This window comes from Mus pahari, chromosome 17 (assembly GCF_900095145.1).
Source record: "Mus pahari chromosome 17, PAHARI_EIJ_v1.1, whole genome shotgun sequence".
Classification (NCBI taxonomy): domain Eukaryota; kingdom Metazoa; phylum Chordata; class Mammalia; order Rodentia; family Muridae; genus Mus; species Mus pahari.
In genome coordinates, this window is record NC_034606.1 from 7535305 (window position 1) to 7556937 (window position 21633).

At 36.7% G+C, this 21633-nt stretch overlaps 1 protein-coding gene across 3 annotated transcripts in view; it reads left to right on the forward strand.

Moving 5' to 3' along the window:
• Positions 1 to 21633, forward strand: part of Zfpm2 (zinc finger protein, FOG family member 2) — a 440237-nt gene that overhangs the window by 89442 nt on the left and 329162 nt on the right. The window contains exon 2 of one of the 3 annotated variants that reach the window (XM_021216723.1): positions 5158 to 5316. The exons of the other annotated variants lie outside the window; for them this stretch is intronic. Coding sequence (XP_021072382.1) covers positions 5158 to 5316 — 159 coding nt within the window. The remainder of the gene's footprint in view (positions 1 to 5157; positions 5317 to 21633) is intronic. 3 annotated transcript variants of the gene reach the window in all.

The following is a 21633-nucleotide window of genomic DNA, read 5'->3' on the forward strand; positions in this document are numbered from 1 at the left end:
TGCATGTATGTGTGTGTGTGTGTGTGTGTGTGTGCGTGTGTGCATGAGTGCCCCTGTATGCACATTTATGCATCTTCTTACTCCTTTGTCTGAAAATATCTCTTACAAAGGACCTTTGAAAGGGACATAACACAGAAGTTAGCAATTTAGACAGAGTCTCACTGTTTTAACATTCCTTAATTTATTATCATTCTGAAATATTTAATCCATTCATGTGGATGCCTTGCTCTATGTGTGTACAAAGTGACAATGTTGTCGATGAAGTTTTAAGTTTTAACATTAATAATACTACCTTATACTAATAGAGTGAAAAGCACCCTGTGTTTTTTAAAAAATGAAATTAAAAGGTTGGGAAGTATTTGTGTTTTTCAGGGAAAACTAAATGAACAGAATTTCTGAGCACAGTGTGATGGATTATTGTAATTATTGGGAATGATAATATTTAATGTGACTTTCTCCCTACCTGTCAATTGTAATCAAGGCTGCCCACTACTCTGAAACAATCTCATTTTGCTAGGTGGCTAGCCTTGTGCAACCTATAGAATGCTTAGAATATTAATGTGTGTGAGAGACTGGATGTTCTCTGTGGTTCTCTTTGACAGTGTCTTCTTTTCATCACAATGCATGCAAACACAAACCAAGTTAATCTATAATGAATGAAGGCCAATGAGTACTTTAGGGGAAAGATTTCCTACAGGGATATTGCATTGGAACCATAGAAATTGTCATTTCTTTTCCATCTCCATTTGTGATGCTGTGTTAATTTCTGCAGAAATAAATTCCCCTTGTGGGTGCTCCTTATTCTGAAGCATTATCTAAACAGAGACTTTTCTGGCATTCAGGTGAGGGTTGCACTGTTTATAGTAGGTTGCCAAGGTTGAAAATAATACAGCAAAACAATGTATGTTGAAAGACATATGTGTTTGGCTTTGATATGTACTGCGCTGATCACTGCTCTCACGATGCCTCATTCTGTTGCTAATTTTGATCTTCTTTCTGCATTTTTTCACATCCTTGCATATTACCCTCAAATTTTCTTTGTCTGCTTCTAGCTGTTACTTCACTGACTGTGCACATGTTTGGGGGATTTCATTAACACCCTAAAATTGTGGCAACAACTTCTCAAAAATTCCTTTATCTAGAGGATAAAGAGGATAGTCTTGCCTAACTGCTTCATAGCCATATATGTAAAATCCAGCATTTACATTCTGCTCAAGAGCCATGGTGATATAGGACAGGATGAGTTTAAACATCATATCTGTTCCTTTATCAACTTAAGCTATTCAAATCATTCCAGGGCAAGCACACAGTTGTCTGGACTTCACAGTGCCGCTGACTCACACGGCTGGTCATCAGTGCTACTGGGTGTTGAGAATCTACCCAAGCTCTCCTTCTGTCAGTTTTATTTCTGAACACAAAAGTACCCATGGCCAGTTCAAGTGGGTCCGAGAACACAATTGTTTCTCTGCTAAAAATGGAGCAAATACTCTCCACCAAAGTCTACTCATTCCTGCTCAGACAATTAACGGCACAATGGACTCTACCTTTAGAAGTGCCATAGCCCCAGTCTTTGGATACAGAGATCTAAGATATTAGCATTTTAAAATGTGGTTCTGGTTGATATTTATGAACATCAAGACTATTACCCCTGGCAGGAGTGTTTGAATATCTATAAATCGAACACAATTGAAGAGCTGAAATTCAGATTTCCTCACACTTGCCTGCCAAGTGGCCTCAATCAGAAGTAATTTTCTCCATGAGGGCACATGGAGCTTGGTTGTGAGCCTTTTCTGAGGAGATATTATTTGTGTCAAATTACGTGTGGTGATTTTCCTGAAGTGGACTCTGTGCCCACTAATCCATACCCAGGAGGCCCATCTCATCCTCCTTCCTTCCCTGGTGCTGTTAATTACACTTTAGCTTCAAGTGTTTCTTTCTTACTCCTTTAACATGTTAGTTTGTGGCCACTGATTATCAGTGATGTTTCTTTAAGGAAACATGTAGTAGAGAGAGAGAAAGGAGAGAGATCTTAAGCCAGAAATACTATGCATTTTAAAGGAAACATCTGTCTTGGCATTTGACTTGATGGTGTTGTAAAAGAAGTGGCTGGTAATTTCGCATTTCAAAATATAGTAAATGATATAAACCTGATATTTATTTTGGCAGGAATGCAAGTTGACCATGTAATCATCGACTTGTATCTTATTTTAAATATTAGCAATGAATTCTCATGTCTTAGGAACAAATGAGCTAAAAATTCCTTTAGCTTTTTATTTAGGCTTGTTTGAATATAAATGCCACTTCAAGTGTATGTTTTTCATAAACATAGAAATAAAAGTGAAATGCCCACTTTTGATTAACAGCATATAACTTGGCGTGAGCTCTACTAAGCTAAATCTGTGCTTTAGTGTTGGTTATCTTTCAGATGATAGCATGAGCAAGATTTTAACTCAGCTATCAAAATTTAATATATAACTGGAGCAAATTTACTATTCTCTTTTAAATTATTCAATAACATTATATTTAATAAAAGATCTTGCAATTTTTATCACATCTGTTTCAATTTTAAAAATGAAAGTATATATACTGTTAATTTTATTTTTATAATATGCATGTATACATGTTCTCTAGGTATGAAAGATTTTATACTTTTCATATTGTATACATGAACTATTACATACTTATTACATGATTGGAATTTATTTTGGTAAGCAGAATTCAGCATATATATTTTCAAAGAAGAATCTGACCTTCAGTATATTATGTAATATCATTTCTTTTGTTTTATATATATATATAATATCAGTTATTTCACAAATTGATCCCTTATGGATTACATAAAGTATGAACAATCATAAGTTTTATTTTTGCTGTCTATGAAAACATCATCCTGAATCTATGGGAAGGAGAGCATATACTTTGTTGACTTTTCAGTCAAAAGTTCGAGACACAAGATCTGAAGTTAACTTGTTATATGTTCATGAAAAAATAATTAGGGGACTATGGACTAATCACTAGGTAATACTTCTGTCTTGTGTTACTTGTATTTTACACTTTTGTGTCTGAGAGGAAATGCTTATAACTAACATACACTGATTTACATAGTAAGGAATGATGTTAAAAAGAAAAAAAAGGATGTTTAAAGTGCTGCACTTTAGAAACCAACAGCTTCACTTAGTGCTCTGTGACCTTGTTCTGTTAGCTGACTTGCTTAGCTGTACTTTCCAGACTATAAAACGGGAAAAGGCTCGCACCTAACAGACCGGACGACATAATAGCCCATGCAAGAAAGCATGCTGTTACTCCCCCATCAAAGAAAAATGGGATTTATTTTATATTTCCTTTTTACCAAACATTAAATTAAATACTTTAGACAAATACAAAGAAAGAAAGGTCATCATTAGTGTCATCATTAGATGAGTCATTAATAAGTGCATTAATGTAAGTTTAAAGTACATGTTAACAGAATAGTGGTATCTTGCTGTTATTTTATAGATCGAGTGCACATTTTTTTATTTGACATAACTTTTTTAAAAGTGTCAGTGTTAGACTTGAAACTCTTAATAACAGATTAAAACTAATATAAGATCCATGAATTTATCTATTTTTTGATTCTTAAATTTAACTCTAAGGTGTGTTACAGTTACCAGATTATTTAATGTGAATATTTCTTGTTTTGAATTAAGGGAAGATAAATTTTAAAGGAAAAGTTTGGCTTGGATGCCCCTTAATTCAAATGCATGTAACTAATTATATCCATATAAATGTTGCATGCCAGTTCAGTTCTGAGGACATTCACTTGGGTGCCAATCCTACACACCACTGGATGTAGGTATGTTGGCCTACACAGATATAAAATAATAATATCAAAGCAAATAAACGTATTTATAATATTTCTCCTTTGACCCTAAAAACTTGCTAGTACATTTGTAAAAATATAGATTAAATGAGAGAAGGGAGAGAGAGAAACAGAGACAGACACAGAGAGACAGAGAGAGAGACAGAGACAGAGATAGAGACAGAGAAAGTTGAAAACTTAATCCTAGAAGTATTTTTCCTGTCAAGAGCAGCAACATGCTGACAATTAGTGCAGATTACTGTAATTGTGTCCGATGGATAAAGATGCTGTTTTACTTCTTCAGGAGAAAATGCAGGCTTCAGCTTAGTGAAGTGAGTTGGGTCCATTGATTCTTTAGCACTGTGGAGTTCCCGTGTCATCTGTTTCAGAGCCCCTGAACAACCGCAGCACCCCCCCCACACACACACACACCATTTCCTTTCAGTAAAATAGGTCCATTAATGTAGTGCACCTCACTCTCATTCTTTCCAAGGAAGTTGTATTTTTATTACTGAAAAAGTATCACATAAATACAAATTACGTTTTTTTTTTTCATTAGAAAACTACTTTTCATTTCAGTAAAAATTCAATTAATTGTGAATAGGGTTATGCTTTCATCTGGGAGAGAAATATGTAATTTTTCTTCAAGCCTCAAACACATATAATGAAATCTTTTCTTGGAATCCACTCTTAAGATGGATTTTTTTTAAAGTATAGACTTTATTAAAATCTCATTTCAATTAAAATACATTCAATTACTGTAAATCTTTATTAAAATCGCAGGTAAAATTGTTCAGCAGTGTAAGAGAGTCTTGTGCTCTTTACCAGGGCTGTTAATTCTAACAAATGAACATAACATTCAAGGGTTTGCTCAAGACAGAAATATATATATGTGTGTGTGTGTGTGTATATATATATATATATATATATATATATATATATATATATATATATATATATATATATATATATATATATATATATATATATATATACTGAATTTACTTTGTATGTAATCTCCTCAGGCACTGGCTTTCTTGGCCTTCTCAACGAATGTAGTCTTTATTTATTTATTTTTAAACATTTTAAAATTTACTTATTTTGTAAGTTCCCATAGAAGTGCTTATTATATACTGAGCATATTAACTTTCTGTCCAACACTGTTTCTTACATGGATTCCCATGTGTGACTCTCACTGGGATGACTTTCTGTAATTCTCCTTCCTCACCTTGGAAATTGAAACAACTCCACTTAAAGGATTTTTGTTTCATGACCTTCCTAGAATGTTTTTGGTACAGTATCCCTGATTCTTTTTCAAGGGCCGCTGGAAGATGCCATCGATGATGAGGAAGATGAGTGTCCAGTCGAGGAGGCCGAAGTCATTGCGAAAGGAGGCTTTCCACTGGAGGGGAGCTTCCCCACAGGCTTTGAGCCGGAAAACCTGAGCTGTGAAGAAGTGGAGTTCTTTTGTAACAAAGGTAATCCTTGATGGCTGCATGTAGGATGGGAATCCACTTAGTTGATTTTGTAAATTTTTATTTACCTTAGGATGGAATAATACTAATATATAATGTCATTATCTGTTAATATGGAAAATTATTTAAGAAATAAGAAGCTCTTTTGTCATTGGAACAAACTATTTCATTTTGATAATAATCTGCTTTTATATTCAAATATTTTAATATCAATTGGCTAGTTCCCTGAGTTAATTTTCTCGTTGGTTGGCTAACTAGTTATAACATATTTGATGTTTATTAAAGTTCTTCTTCTTTCAATAAGTAGTTATTCGGTTCCAATGGTGTGCATAGCTCTAATACTGAGTATAAGCACTGAGTGATGCAGACAGCACCTGAGCCCAAGTCTGGCTCAGTCCTGAAAACTGAGTACTGTGGGTGCTTGCTTTAACTTTCAACACTGCTCCCTCTTAGGCTATTGATAACTTCTTAGCATGATGATTTCTTCTATGCATACTCATTGGACACACATACACAAGCACACACAAACACACATGCATACACATACACACACACACTCACATAACACATATACTCACATACATACACACATACACACACAGAAACACACACACACTATAATCTAAGAAGTACCCTAGACAAGTCTCAGTTTATTTCTAACCTTGACTTTGATCATTACCATGATATTACCTGGCATCACTGTTTTCCCTCAGTTTTTTTCTAAGATTAATATTTTTTTCATATAATATTTTTATTTTTTATTTTTCCTAGTTTGTTTGATCTCCCCAGTGAGGAAGGACTTCTATTCCTCCTATGCTGTCACATGATGTCATGTATGTTGGGATGATTTTCTAGGATTACAAAAGCTGCTTCTGCTAATGTAGCATGAAAGCATCCTAGAGAACCAACTGACTGAATGTCTGCATGTCTGTCTACACCTGTCAATATTTGTGTGTGTGTGTGTGTGTGTGTGTGTGTGTGTGTGTGTGATACTTGTGGAAGAATGTCATTTTCAGTCAGACAGTTCAGAGAGGTGACATGAGTTTATGAGTGTGTGCTGATTGGACTCACAGTCTGAAATCAAGAATGCTGATATAATATATTTAAATGGACAATGAACATAGTTTGATGGTCTCACGTATTTATAGAATAATTTAAAAGTTTCAACATTGATTCTCCCGTTGATAGCATCTTAGAAACAAACCAACTCCACCCATTTTTGTCCCTCAATTCGGCAAAGCTCTAACCTCACTGGCATTTCCCAGAAAGCCAACAGTGGCCTTGTGACATGGTGCTTGTCTGTCAATCAGATAAATTTGACTGAAGTTTAGAAGAACAAAAGGTCGTTTCCCTAGACTCAGATTTCAGGCCAGCTTAATATTTCTTGTAGATGTTCTGGATTTTGTGTCTGTCTCTTAAGAACATATAGGTTAAGCAATGTATGTAAATACCTGCTGAAGTATTGAGAAATATTTGTTTTTAAATTACATGTTACACCATCTTACACTTTTTGTTTCCACAAGACTTGCATGACTATATTTATTATAAGGTATCTACCTTATATATTTATATATATATATATTTATATATAATATATTAAATATATTAAATATATATAATTATATACTGTGCTATGGTGTCATAACACAGTAAAAAGCTAGGGAGGAAAGGCACTGCCCAATCCTCTCTTTGGGCTCTTATGGTTAAAGAGTTAAGACTGAAATTTAGGTTATTAGTTATGTATCTAATATAATCAAAAAATAAAGGCAATTAGTAATTTTATTAATTATATGCATCATGTATTGTATGTATTGTTTGCATTTTAAATTTGGGGATGATCACTATTGCGGGTTTATGTATAATAGAAGAGTTTAATAAAGCCACGACTTTTTAAAGTGATTTGGTAAAAGCAGGTAGACTTAGATCAATTGGCGTTTAAGGGCAGCATTTATGGTCTTTGAGAAAGTGATACTCATCTACTCTAACAGGAATCAGGATTCAAAGAATGCAATGACAGGCATTGGGGAAGTGAGAAAAACATTGAATTACTATTATTATGATTGTTATTTAATGGCTATGATTATTTGAAAAGTTATTGGAAATTCCTAAGGTATTTTAAGTGTATAACCAACAATAGCTCAGAATTTGCATCAAATAGTATATAATATATGTATCATAAAACAATCTCATAATGTTCATTTTGAAACTAAAAGTCTTCCATGGGAATAAGAACTTGGTTTCACGTAATAGTTTCTTTATAAATGCCAGTGTTACTAATTCACTTTTCTGTGTCCTGGGTAATAGAAAAGAATAACATTATCTTACTCTCATAGATGATGAGTGCTGGGAATTCCCTCTGAAGTCAGTAGAAACTGTAATGGAAGGAAGGCAATACTAATGGATACTGTACCCTCTTGATATACAAGGGCCGCAGTCTCCCTCTGTTTCTCTGACTCTGACTCTGTCTCTCTGTCTCTGTCTCTGTCTCTCTGTCTCTCTCGCTCCAATCTGTGTTGTTTAAATACAATTGGAAGAGAAATTATTCTCACTAGAAAAGTAGAACTTGATCTCTGTGTAGAAGACTCCACTGTCTCAGGGGTACAAGCTTATGCTTCCTGTGTATTTGAAGAAGGAAGAGGTAACCATTACAGAAGTAGAAGTTAAGGCTTAAGAAAATCGGTATTGTAACTGAAAAAGGAGGTCTGTAATGTTCTCCTTAACAACAATATTTCACGAAAAAACAGATTTTTTTGTACACAATTTTGATCATATGTAACAACTCTGAACTTGTCCGTTTATATAGAAAGTAAAAGAGATGGTTTGAAGTTTTGTTGTCTAAATATATTTTCATGATCCTATTCTAGCAATGATCTAGTCGTTTTTAATGGTTTCCATAGATAAATTTTTAGATATAAGCTGTATTTCCTTAATAAACAATATTAGGTGATGATCTCATACCACGAATGTATGAGCAGAGTATCTCAATTTTTTAAGCATAACATATTTACCCATGCTTAGGGAAGAATAATAAGTGTACTTATAAAGAGATTGTATCTTCACTGAAATTTTAGCAATGGATTTTTCATAAAAGTCATTCTATGCTATTGTAACTATGTAACTTTTTTGAAGAATAAAAGAAAAACTTTGTTCTTTAAATATCAATGAAAATGCTGCTAATTATAAGCCAAAGTTTCTACTTTTGTGATAGCCCATACCATGTAGGAAATTTTCTATGGTTAGAATAATATTTTACCATCTATTTTGTATTTTTGTCAATTTCACTTGTTTCATCAAGTTTCTTGCTAGAGAGAAAGATTTTGTGCACACCTGGAAGAAGTCAGTAATATTAAAGCTGCAGTTTCCTCTAACCCTGTGAGTCAATATTGCATAGCTCAGTCTAAAAACTGGAAAATTACATAGAAGTCTCATATTTATTTTATGTTCCTTTAATATGTTAAATTCCAAATTACCTGAATATATCTCAGAGATATCCTTGATTGAGTTTCAGGCCTATAATTCTATATGTGATTCATAAGCCACCACTTGGTTTGGATAATCTCTGTGTTCTTCATCTTCACAAGAAAGATTTGTTTACAATAAGATGCTCCTTCAAGCTGGTTTGGACCAGTTTGAAGATATTTTAGAATATTAGACAAAGTGTAAAATGATAGCTCATGTCATAACATCTTCTTTTGTCCTAAGCTGCTTGGCTTTTTGCCTTCCCAGCATCTGTATCAGGAAGGAAACAAGCAAGAATTATTTCCTGGAATTTACAGATGACTAAGACATCCATACTGGGCCCATAAGTGCTGCATATTTCCTGTGGTGCTGAATTATTTGCTTGAGTTATTTTATTTTCTTATCTCTGTTTAATGTAGAAAACAAGAACATATTTTCACACATGTGTAAAACTAAGCCTACTGTTAATAATTAGTAAAAGTGGGATTCCTTACCGGCATATTTAAATTTGTTAATGACTGAAGTGAAGTAAGTATGTTTTAGGACGCATTGTAGGAGCATGTCACAGGATGTGTGAACAGGATGTGTCAGATGGCTGTCACTGTAATGTAGTAAGTTGCTGAGCTATGGAAAAGATATCTGCAAAAACTATGTGTCAACGAGCAGCCCAGTTGTCAATATCAATGATCTGGAAATGTTACTATTGGGTTGTTAGAAATTTTTCTGTGATGTTACGGTCTCGAAACAAGCAATATAATACCACCAGCCTTGACATTAGGAGACAGAAAATCCAACTTCTTTTTCTATTATTTAGATATAAAGAATGGCAGCGAAATTGTTAAGTCGTGTGGACACCAACCAGAGAGACACTGGGGATGATCGGAGCTAACAAAAGGTTGCAAAGCAGAAATCCCTGGAATAAGAGAACATGCTGTGTGATGATTGATGTTTTCAGGAATTCAAAAGCTGATGTAGTATCTAGCAGAGGGAAGGACATTTTAAGTGCTCTTCCTAAATGGGACATTGTAAGGGGCATTTAGGAAGTAGAATAGAGCACAGGTTGCTCAGTGGTGGAGTCAACACTGGCCCTCGGAGTAGTTATGAAATTAAATGAAAAAAAAAAAAAAAAAAACAGATAATGAATCAGGTCACTGGCACCTTCCAGTCCTGTTCCACAGATAAATTCCATGGAACTCAACTCACACAGTAATATACATCGACAATAACAAATGGACAGAAAAAAAGAAAAATTTAATGAAACAAAAAACTCGTACTTTGTATGGTGAACATTGTTGAGGACAAGAGAAAAACAGGACAGGGCAGGGTGGTGGAGTGACATATCTTTGTTTAGGGACATATTTGACTTTATAAAGAGCAATGGGTAAGGCAAACTGGGCTTCTAGAACCTAGTCCTCTGTGTCCACCTGAGAGGCAAGTGTTAGACAGAGCCAACAGAGGCTAGCAGGGGGCCCGAGACAGGGGCTTGTTGCTCCAGGATCCCACCACTGTGGGTGGGATAGGGGCAGGTACTGTGAAAAGAGATTGGATGCATGGGGATGTTAGAGAAGAAGTGCAGACAGGAGGCACCTTGCATTTGCCTAGTGAAGAATGGTCTGCAGAAAATGAAGGTGGAGGCAGGGAAACTGAGACAGGTACCTTGGAGAACCTGTCAAAAAATACAAATAACCCAACCAGAATCATCCTTTTAGCCAAGAGCTTGATGAGACTCCATCTGTAGATCATTAATATAAATTCCACAGTAGCACTTGGTGGGTGTTTGGGGACGACCTGTGTCACCTAATTCCTTTCCCCCTTAGCAGGGTTGGTCAGTCTTTTTGACAGATTCCCACATCCTTGTAAAAGAAAAATTATGTGTAGGAAGTCAGGCTTCATTCCTATGCTTAAGGAGATGCCTGCCAAAGCCATTGAGCTGTCCCTCTCCTCTCCTCTCCCCTTTCCTCTATCAGCTTTTGTAGTTTGGTTTAGTAACAGTGGGGCCGGGTGTCTTTTTCTTGGACTTTATGTAACAACCTAAGCCTAGATTCTTAGTGTTCATCTTTTCTACCAGCTCTTAAACATGTGGGATTTCTGATTGTTTTTCGGCTACTATACAACTCAAATATTCATGTTATTATGTCTTTCAGTTTCTTTGTGTGAATTATTTTCTCAGTAAATCAAGATGTCTATTTCTACCTCCCACTCAGCAGCATTCTTTCTGTGCTTGGCCCTGGCTTTACTTGGAGCATTACTGCCTTCTCAGATGCAGGGTACCAAAACCAGAATCTGCAGAAGGCAGGTCTGCTGTAACCTCTTTGAGCTGAATAAGGAAGAGGATATTTACAAAGTTCTCCCTTTTTTCTTAACGGGATTAAGAGGCTCAGCTCTTTAAATTCTTGCATATAGCATTGACATTTCCAGGGTTTGTTTGGATCAGGGAGTTCAAAGAGAAGGAGTGAAAGAAAAAAGCCAATATGACTTTGTTTTTTCCTTGCTGGAGGAGCTGTTTGTGCAAATCGCCTATAAGCTTATTGACCTGAATCTTTGACTCCTTGTTTTTCCTGGATTTGGCTGGAGTGGAGACACTGATGGAGCACTGATAGGGCTGATTGAGCAGCCCCCAGCTTTGCTTGGCATGGACTTGGCTTCCCTTCTCCACCACCTCCCTCCCTTTGCATGACATTATTGTTCCTTGGCAAACCTGAGGTTTTCCTGGGCCCAATTCTTGTTCATTTGTTCTTGTTCATTTTGTTGTTGTTGTTGTTGTTGTTGTTGTTGTTGTTGTTGTAATGCATTTTAAAACCACTCTGTTTTTCTTGCATAGGCTGTCCCACAGTGAGAATTGAGAAGCCAAGATTTTTTTTTTTAAGGAAGTAGAAATAGAAATGAGAGCCATGTCCTCCTTGTGTTTTCATCTCCTGATAAACAGCACACCTGTGACATTGTGATGTCATACTTCATAGCTGTTTTAGAAATTCCCACATGATGGTTTTTACTTGGAATTGGGCAAAATGTTTTAAAAGAAAATTATTGGGAAGACAAGAGAGCATTTCAACAAAACCATACTTAAAGGAGAGAAAACAAACAAGGGCAGGGTTTTTTGGTTTGTTTGTTTGATTGATTGATTTTTTTTTTTTTTATGGACTTGGTTTTTAGATTATCAAAACCAGATGAATTAGTAGGGTGTTTGTTAGTTTTGTTTTGATTTTTAAATTTAATATTCTAAATATAGGAGCCAGATAAAATTTTATCTATTTACCTCATATAAGACTCTAGCTCAAGATAAAAATTCCAACAAAGTGAAAACTGATTGATTTTACCCATTGTATGCAATGGTTCACACTGTAGTGTTTATAGGAGTCACGAATGATAGCATATCCTGGGAGTTTTGTTTTGTTGTTTTGTGTATGACAATCTCAGTGCATTTTCTTCCTGTGAAATGGATGCCATAATTGCACATGTGCAATCTTCTAATGTTATTTTGAAAAATAAATTCAAATTTGGTAAAACATGATCAGTATTCATCTGTTAGAATTTCTGATATATTCTTATGTTATAATAAAATATCTTTCTTTTTGTGCAACTAAACACATAAGGCTTAGGAGGTATTTGCTCCTTTTCAATGTCATCCTTATTTTATGTAAGCAATATGTTTGTAACAGCAGGAATGAAAATTACTATGAAGACCATTTTATTATAATTTAGAAAACAAGTTCACAACTTTACAATGTAAGGCTTTTGAAAGAGCAAGAAGCTTTTGTGACTCAGAAGATTTATTTAGATTTGTTGTTGGTTCTGAATGTTAAAAGTCATATGAAGAAGAAGAATCTATTTAATCATCTCCTGATATTCTATTTATATACTTTTGATTGGATTTCAGTTTTAATCTTGACATTGGATTAATCATTAAATTTAGCTGAATAATATAAAAGAGAACTTCTTATTTGTAAGCCCATTTTAGTTTCTTCGTTTTCTTGGTGATGTTTTGGTCTGAATGAAGATCCAGTTTTTCTTAAGAAAACATTTTAATCAAATTGTGATTATGTTTAAAGTCTGTTTATCTCAGTGTTATTTTCTTACATTTGTATTTGAGTAAGCATCCTCATGTTTGCCTAGCATTTGTATCTATTAACACTATTTATTTTTCTATTTCAAAAAAATTACAAGTATGAATAGCTTTGGTAACGCCTGGGTAGCCAATTTACTTTAACCATATGAATTAAGTTGATTCACAACCCTGCATGTTAACTGTTGACTGCATTTAGGGTTTAAGAGAAAATGTTCACACTGTAGGAAACATTTCTTGGAAATAGCAGTGTCTCCTCTACTCTATATCTTTTAGCCTCCCAAGAGATTTCCAAAGAGTTTCCTGGTTCTGCTCTACCATTTAGTAAATTTAAATCAAATAGGTTTTCAAAGCTCTTAATCTTCTCACATAAAAATTTGCATTTTCTTGTTAGTATGTAAAATTCTCTCAGTGTTTTTGTTATCATTGGCGAAGCAACAGGCAGCATTAGGCATTTGCCCATCCATTACCTGATGGGATAATCTTTATCTCTGGTAGTCCTAAACATAGAGGGTGTAGAAGGAAATGGAGAGCGCTGTGATATGATGAATTTAATTATAGTAATAAAGTCAGTCACTTTTTTGTTGTTCTTAAAAGGTCAAATAAAAATAGCTAGATGCGCAGTAACAATAAACGCTGCTGATGAATGCAGATTGCTGCCTCAGCACTTTTCTGAGATTAGAAAGGATCAGTATTGAGACTATACACCAATTATAGTAATTATAATAATGGTAATAACAACCTCCATTTTCTGTCCACGAAAGTCAGGAAGTTTGTTGCCTATATACCATTTTTAAATCAGCTCACCGTCATGCGGGGTAGATGTCATTTTCAGTTTAACTTCTGTAGGTTTGTTGCCTTCGTCAAAGCACAAAACTACTGAAGGTTAATACCACATTAAAATGAGGAGGGCAAGGAAAGTGTATTGTTAAATAATTCTTTTAGAAGGAGCTGGAAACATGAAGAATTCTAAACCTTACTATGATATTTTAAAATGAACTTTCTAAGAAGCAAACAAACCAACAACACCTCTATATATCCACCAGTAAAAAACTATGCAGTTTTATAAAAACAAACAAACAAACAGCCCACCAAGGATTAAGTAAATGAATGAGAAACATACCTAAAATTTTCAATCATTTAGTGTCTCTTTGAAAGCTTAGAGAATAAAAAACAATATTTCAGTACATAGAGAGGGTGTATCAATCATGTGTGCACTATATTGAAAGTCCTAGAGACCAATCGTTATGTCACCTTGTATGGTAACATGGAATAGGCCACAGTTTCTCACTGTCTGCTCCTTGTCCTCCTGTTGAAGACAATTCAAAGAAACAGGGACATACCAGAGGGTGTGCACTTGGACTGAAGCCAGTGATAAATGACCAGGGTGTTTTCAAGTCCATCACGACTATTTGGATAGGAATTTCAGCCACATGGAAATGTTTGCAGATTGAACTCTTTTAAAACACTTTGACCTTAACACAAAATAAACCTAAGTAAAAAGCAGGGAAAGGAAGGAAGGAAGAGAGGAAGGGGGCATTGTTTGCAGGCAGAGCTCTGGGCACTGTGAAAACTTTTCACTCTTCTAAAGGAAATGCGGTACAGCAGATGGCGAGAGAGGAAGCGAGATAAACACAGGAACTGGAAAAGCAAGCAATCCATTCTAACAGGTTCTATATCGAAGATCTGGAGGGGTAGAAAGATTAGACAAGGAACTCTTCAGAAACCTGACAGTGGCTGTATCTTACCAAGTCTTATGCACATAGCCGACATGGAAAGTAGAAATGCAGACACTAGCCTGCCTGTGGTTATATATTTCTGACAGTGAGAAGGGAAGATCTTTTTAAGGATTAAAGGCATCGATTTATCAAGGGAAAAATCACCAGCTGAGACACACAAGACCATCCTCCATCCCTCCAAGGGTTTGACAATAACATTTGATGCCATTTCGATTGTTGCACTGGAATTAGCATATGGCTCTCTACTTGGGGGTCTTGGACTAACTTTTAGGGTTTTTAATCTATGCAAATTACACTCCAAACAAGCTAACCAACACTGAAAATCTATATGACTTGATTTTGATATGTGAACATTGTTGAATGTAGATGGACTTCATGCATCATTTCGAATCAGAAGAAGGGCTACATGAAGAATAGTTTCATCCCTTAGAATATTTAACCGAAATGAAGGAGTGCACACAATGTGTGGGCACAGTGAGAAGCCTGGGTTAATGATGGGGTGATCCTCAGCCTCCATCTGCCTGCTTAAGACTCTACTGTGCATTCCTATGCTGTCCTAGAAGCCAACAACTGTGGATAAAAACCAGTATATAGTCACTCTTTTGTCTTTTTATTCATTCTTCTCCTGTGAAATACATCCTAAAGGCAGCCTCTCCTCCACCTACCTCTCCCAGCCCCACCCTGTACATCCCATCTCCTCCATATCAACTCCTCTTTTGTTTCTCCTTAGGAAGGATCAAGCCTCCAGGGATGCTAACCGAATGTGGCATAACAAGATGCGATCGAACTAGGCACAAATCCTTGTATTAAGGCTGCACGAGGCAACACGGTAGAAGGGAAAGGGTCCCTAGAGTAGGTAAAAGAATCTGAATCACCCCCACTCCCACTGTTAGGAGTCCCACAAAATCCTCCATGCTAAAAATCACAACATACAGAGAGAGGTTGTGTGTGGACTCTTGAGATTGCCACTTCAGTTTCAGTGAGCTGCTATGAGCTCTGCTTAATTGATTCTGTGGGCAGTGTTCTCATGTCCTCAAGTCCTCTATTTCCAACATTTCTTCCTCCCCCTCAAGCTCTGCCTAATATTTGGCTGTGGGTCTCTATCCACATCAACTGCTAGAGGGACTCTCTCTGGTGGTGTCTGAGCATGACACTTATCTATGATTATATGAGTACAACGGAGTATCATAAGGAAACATTCCATTGATTCTTGACCTTGTTTTTTTCTTTTCAGCCAGTACTCTTTTGTTCTACTGTAGGTTTCTGTACCATCCATCTTCAGGTTGATGTATGGCCATCCAGATAACATGGGCTATGGGCTCTCTCTTCTGTTGTGGGCCTCAATATGATTAGTCATTGGTTGGCCACTCCCACAAGCTCTGAGACACTATTGCCCCAGCACACGTTGCAGGCAGAACAGGTTATAGATTGATGGGTTTCTGGCTGAGTTGGTGTGCCAGCCCCATCACTGGATGCTTTGCTTGGCTACAAAAGATGTCTAGTTGAGGCTCTGGATCTTCTATTACTACAAGTCCTCAATAGGTTCATGCTCATAGGTTTCAGGGAGTTTCTGCTGCACTAAGTTCCACAGAGGCCCTTAAAAGCCCGCTAATTCAAGTGCTTTCTCCTTGTATAGCCATTCTTAGTAAGAAACAATAATTCTACAGCAGTGTATATAAATAAGACAAGAAATAGTTTACATTCTTAGGAAAATCCATTTTAGAAAGAATGATGTTTTCTCAACAGTAAAAACTAGTTGTGTCGAGGCTTTTGAAGTGACCACCAAAATATCAGAACATTAATGAAAATAAATTTTGAAAATTATGTATTATACATGCTATGTTCACATTTCACAAGACCAAACAGATAATATATGTATTCACTCCCCTTTGTAGTGAAATTTACTGTTGTTTAATTAGTTTTATATCAAATAATAGAACCAGAGCAGTCCCAAATAGTACTAAAAAAATCTGAAATTTGAATAATTTAAATAAATGTGGGTGATTGCTTCAGAATTTCCAGGCTGGTTTGACAACATTGCCCAAATTCCTCATCACTCTGTGCAGAACTGCAAATTTAATCAGAAAGGGGTTTTGGCCCTCACTTAGCATTCAGAGTCCTGTTTCCTCTGAGAGTTGCAAAGCTATAGCTTCAGTTGTCCTGAGCTGCTATCTTCCAATAATTGTCCATTTACGTTCTTAGTGAGTGGCATCCACATTCTTAGGTGTCACAGGTCCCGATCCACCTGTTGACAACCACAGTCAATGGAAGTAAGCTCACAGCAGTCAACAGTGGTGAAGAGTGCTAAGCTTGGCTTTAGGTTTCAATAAAATTCTTCAAATTTTATATTTGAAGTCAATACATGAGTCCCAAATCTATCAAATTTGAATAAACTCTCAGAGCCCAAAGAATCTAAGGAGAGTCCGGAAATGCCGAGTTTTTAAAGTGCGGTGGGGAGGAGAGAGTTCCCGCATGTTTCTGAAAATCTGGAAGATGTTGTGGGGACTGTCTGTGTTTCTCTGGTGTTATCAGCAGCAGCCAAGGTTCTTCTTCTGGCACTGAGGTAGAAGGGGATGTGGGAGGACTCAGCCTTAACGGAGCCTGAACGGACCTTGTGATAACATGTTTCAGACAATCTCTGGAGTTGAAAGCTACATGTGAATCTGAGAAAACATAAATCTGACATGACCTGAGTTTTTTTTTTTTTTTTTAGAAACACTTTTGCCCAAAAGATACACAAACTTCATTAGGCCCAAGTTTCACTGTAAGAATAGACTATTGAAACATCCACAAAATGGCTCAGCTTATATGCCAAGGTCCAGACCAAGTTTTCTAAGTTGTCTCTAATAAGACACCAGGAAATAGTTTTTAGGTAACTGCATGTGCAGATCTCCGTTTTCTTATTGCTGAGACCTAAATCTACTTTTTCTTATTGCTGAGATCTTATGAAAAAATTATAGTTTGCTTTCATTTTGCTTTCATTTTGGAAAAATGAGTGACTCAAAACAGTACCAGACAGATGGCTCTGGAGGTAAGCACACTTGCCACCACACTTGGCCACTTGGGCTAGATCTCTGGAACACACATGATAGAACAAGAAAACTAGCACCCACAAGTTGTTCTCTGCAGCATACATGCTGTGGTACACACATCCATACACATACAGACACGCACACATACACACATGCATGCAGGTATGCACATGCACGCTCAGACACTACACAGAGAAAGGGGGGGACGGAGAGAGAGAGAGAGAGAGAGAGAGAGAGAGAGAGAGAGAGAGAGAGAGAGAGAGAGAGAGAGAGAGAGAGAGAGAGAGAGAGGCAAAAAAGAACATGACTATAAAACAAGCCAGCAGAGTGGTAGTCAGTACACTCAGAATTTATGCCTCCACATCTGACAAATTTTTTTTATTGAATGCTGGCTGTCTCAGCCATTGTGAGACATGCTGTGGATACAAAGGGTAAGGGTACTCTCTAGGAGCAGACATTACTAGCATGATGCTAAAAGGTATTCTGACCTAGGGAGGCAGTTAGAGGAGCTGTCTTTAAGAATATGTCATTAGAGTTGGAATCAAATGATGTGTAGGCATAAGTAGGTAAGAAGGAACCGACTTCCAGGCTTCAGGAAGAGAATGGGGTAGCAAGAGCCTGGTATATGCACAGAGAGCAATGGAGATTGTTTTATCATTGATTCCAGAGAAAAAGATGAGGGTCAGAAGTCTCAGGAAGTGCAATGAATGATGAGAAGCTTAAGGACAAGAAAATGAACAGAGAGAGAGGGGGGGGAGGGAAATACATAACTGGAAATCTTAAAAACTAAATGCTAACATGAAAGACTAGTTAGATAGAGCAGTAGATACCGGCACATGCTGCCAAGCCTGAAGACTCAAGCATGATCCTCAGAACCCACATAGCAGAAGGAGAGAACCTTTCAGTTTCCCTCAGTTGGCCTCTGACCTTCACAGACAGATACACTGTCATGCCCACATGCCCATACAGGTATGCACACTAATCCTCAGAACCTTTGTGACAGAAGGAAAGAACCACTCCTCCAATTTGTTCTTTGACATCTACGGTACACTGTCACAAGCATATGTCACACACATGTACATACATGCACATACAAAACAACAAAAAATAAGATAAATGAGAAAAATCAAAGAAAATAAACTAAATGTCAACCTTAGTTTATCCATAAGTTAGAGAGAAATGATACCTAAAAAATACCAACAGGGGGCTGGTGAGATGGCTCAGCGGGTAAGAGCACCCAACTGCTCTTCCGAAGGTCCGGAGTTCAAATCCCAGCAACCACATGGTGGCTCATAACCATCCGTAACAAGATCTGACGCCCTCTTCTGGAGTGTCTGAGGACANCTACAGTGTACTTACATATAATAAATAAATAAATCTTTAAAAAAAAAACACTCAGAAACATCTTTTTAAAAAAAAAAACAAAAAAACCAACAGGGACTGGAGAGATGGCTTAGTGGTTAAGAGCACTGACTGCCCTTCCAGAAGTCCTGAGCTCAATTCCCAGCAACAACATGGCTCACAACCATCTTTAATGGGATCCGATGCCCTCTTCTGGTGCATATGAAGACAGTGTATCCATATATAAAATAAATAAATCTTAATAATAAAACAAACAGGAACAAACTAGGCTTATTAACATAAAATAAATGATATCCCTTAAAGTTTATTTTTTAAAGTCATTTACTATATTTTTGTGTGACTATACACACATGCCCATGTATGTATCTGCATGATGTTCAGTTTTTCCATAGATCAGGAATTATGGTACCTTGTGGGATGCATGTCTTGCTATGTCTCTGTGTCCTGACATGTGAACTCCAGGACACATGACTGTACAGAAAACACTCTTCATGGTTGCATACCTTTTCAGCCCATGATTTTCAGGGATAATGTTGTCTGTTTTGTTGTTGTTGCCTATCTTTTAATCTCTAGAAGTTGCCTTCCATTATGGTGCTGGAATTAATTGTTTACAAAGAGCATTCAGATGGGACCTTCATCTTTTGTGGTTGTGATCTCTGTAAATACATTACCTACTGGTTCTTTTTCAGGCTTCACATTGAATAGCGTGGCTTGGTAGTGCTTGCATTTGTGAGTGTAGTGCAGTGACAGAAGACTGTGCTGATGACGTGTGCTTGTTCATCATATCCCAGAAGATATCTTAATAGAGCTGACACTGAGGGTGGACAGAGTAAAGCCTGAGGCTCCATGGAGAGGGGTGTTCAAACACCATCACTCTCTCAAATCAGTACAGCCCATTATTCTTGCAGACTAGGTGGCTTGTTGGAGAGACAGTTTCAAAAATAAAGTCTGTTTCCATTTTAATTCTTGGTGGTGTTAACGATGACTGTCTGATGAGTATGGTAAGCTTGAAACGTGAAGATCACAAACACAATGCTAAAGCAATAGAGATCAGTTGGAGGCACAACCCAGACCCTAAAGGACAAATGGCACACATTCTCTAGTATCTGTGAGTCTTCATGTCAGTGGGCAGACTGATACTGGTGCACGCAGCCATCCTGTCTATAGACCTCGCCAGCACGGCTCCTTAAGAACAAGAAATGTCTCATTTATATAGAATCTCTGAAAGACTGGATACTAGTTGTCATAAGGAGTTTGTTTTGGTGATAAGAGGGGGAAAGACAATATAAATTAATTAGGTATAAACTTGGAAATATATTTATTTGAGAAACAGTTTAAATTCTCAGGGTTGGAGCGATGACTTGGTGGTTATCACACGTCCTATTGTGCTTGTGGGAAGTACAAAATCAGTTCCCAGCACCTGTGGCTGGCTCCCAACCCTCTGTGGTACACATGCAGGTGAAATAATCATACAAGTAAAGTAAAAGTAAGTTAATCGTAAGGTCGTAAGCAAATCCTTCCCTCCATACTCGGATGTTTATTTAATCCTTTCTGGTGCTTAGGCAGGGAAGTAATGAGGAATAAAGATTAGCGAGGCAAGTTCTCTTGGTACAGTGCTATATTTTCTCTCTCTTAGATAGTTCCTTTATGCTTGCAGTCCTCAGTAAAGATGAACATTTAGAGAAACCCTTTCACCTGCGAGATAACTCTGATGGCTGAAGAAACTCTGGATATTCTAGAGCAGAGGTTTTTCAACCTTCTTAACGCTGGAACCCTTTAGCGCAGTTCCTCATGTTGTGGTCACCCCCCGATAATCAAAGTATGTTCATTGTTACTTCATAACTGTAATTCTCTACTGTTGTGAATCAAAGTGTAAAGAACTGTGTTTTCTGAATGGTCTTAGCTAACAGCTGTGAAGGGTCATTCAACCCCCAAAAGGGTCAAGACACTTATTTTGAGAGCCACTCTCTAGCAGGACTACAAATCGCTATTTCGCCTTGAGTCATCAAAATGTTAATCATGCAACTATAGTTAAGATATTTGAAGCTACAGTAGCCATACACTGGCTATAGACATTTAGGGATTTTTCTTAAAATAATATATTTCCCATGGACTGTTGCTAGAATTTCAGGATTTTCTCAATGGGATCTAAAAATTATAACCAGATAACAATAAGCATTGCATCTTTTTTGCTTATGTTTTTTATATTCTGGAGTCTTAAAATGATTTTTAAGATAATGAAATATTAAATGTGGACAACCCAAGTAAAGAGGTAAGGGGATAATGTGCATATTTGAAAATACTTATATACTGTATTTAACTGCCTTGGACATAGCAAGAAACTGTATTTAATACAAGGTCAGGAGGGAACCTGAGCCAGGTGATGTGATTGCTACCACACATAGACTAGATTATTATTTTCAGATAGCTTACATGTTTAGACTTTCCCTTTGTTATTGCTATAACTGGGGTATTGTTTCTCTTGTTTATTTTATTTCTGTATGCATATCTATGAGTATAGCTTGGCAATAAAGACTTACAATTACCTGAATTTTTTTCTTGAATAATCTGGAACGAAACATGCGTTCCAGTTAAACCATATCACTGTCAGACAACGCAAGCACACACTCAGTATTAAATTTTAATGTCCTCGTCCTTCAGTGTG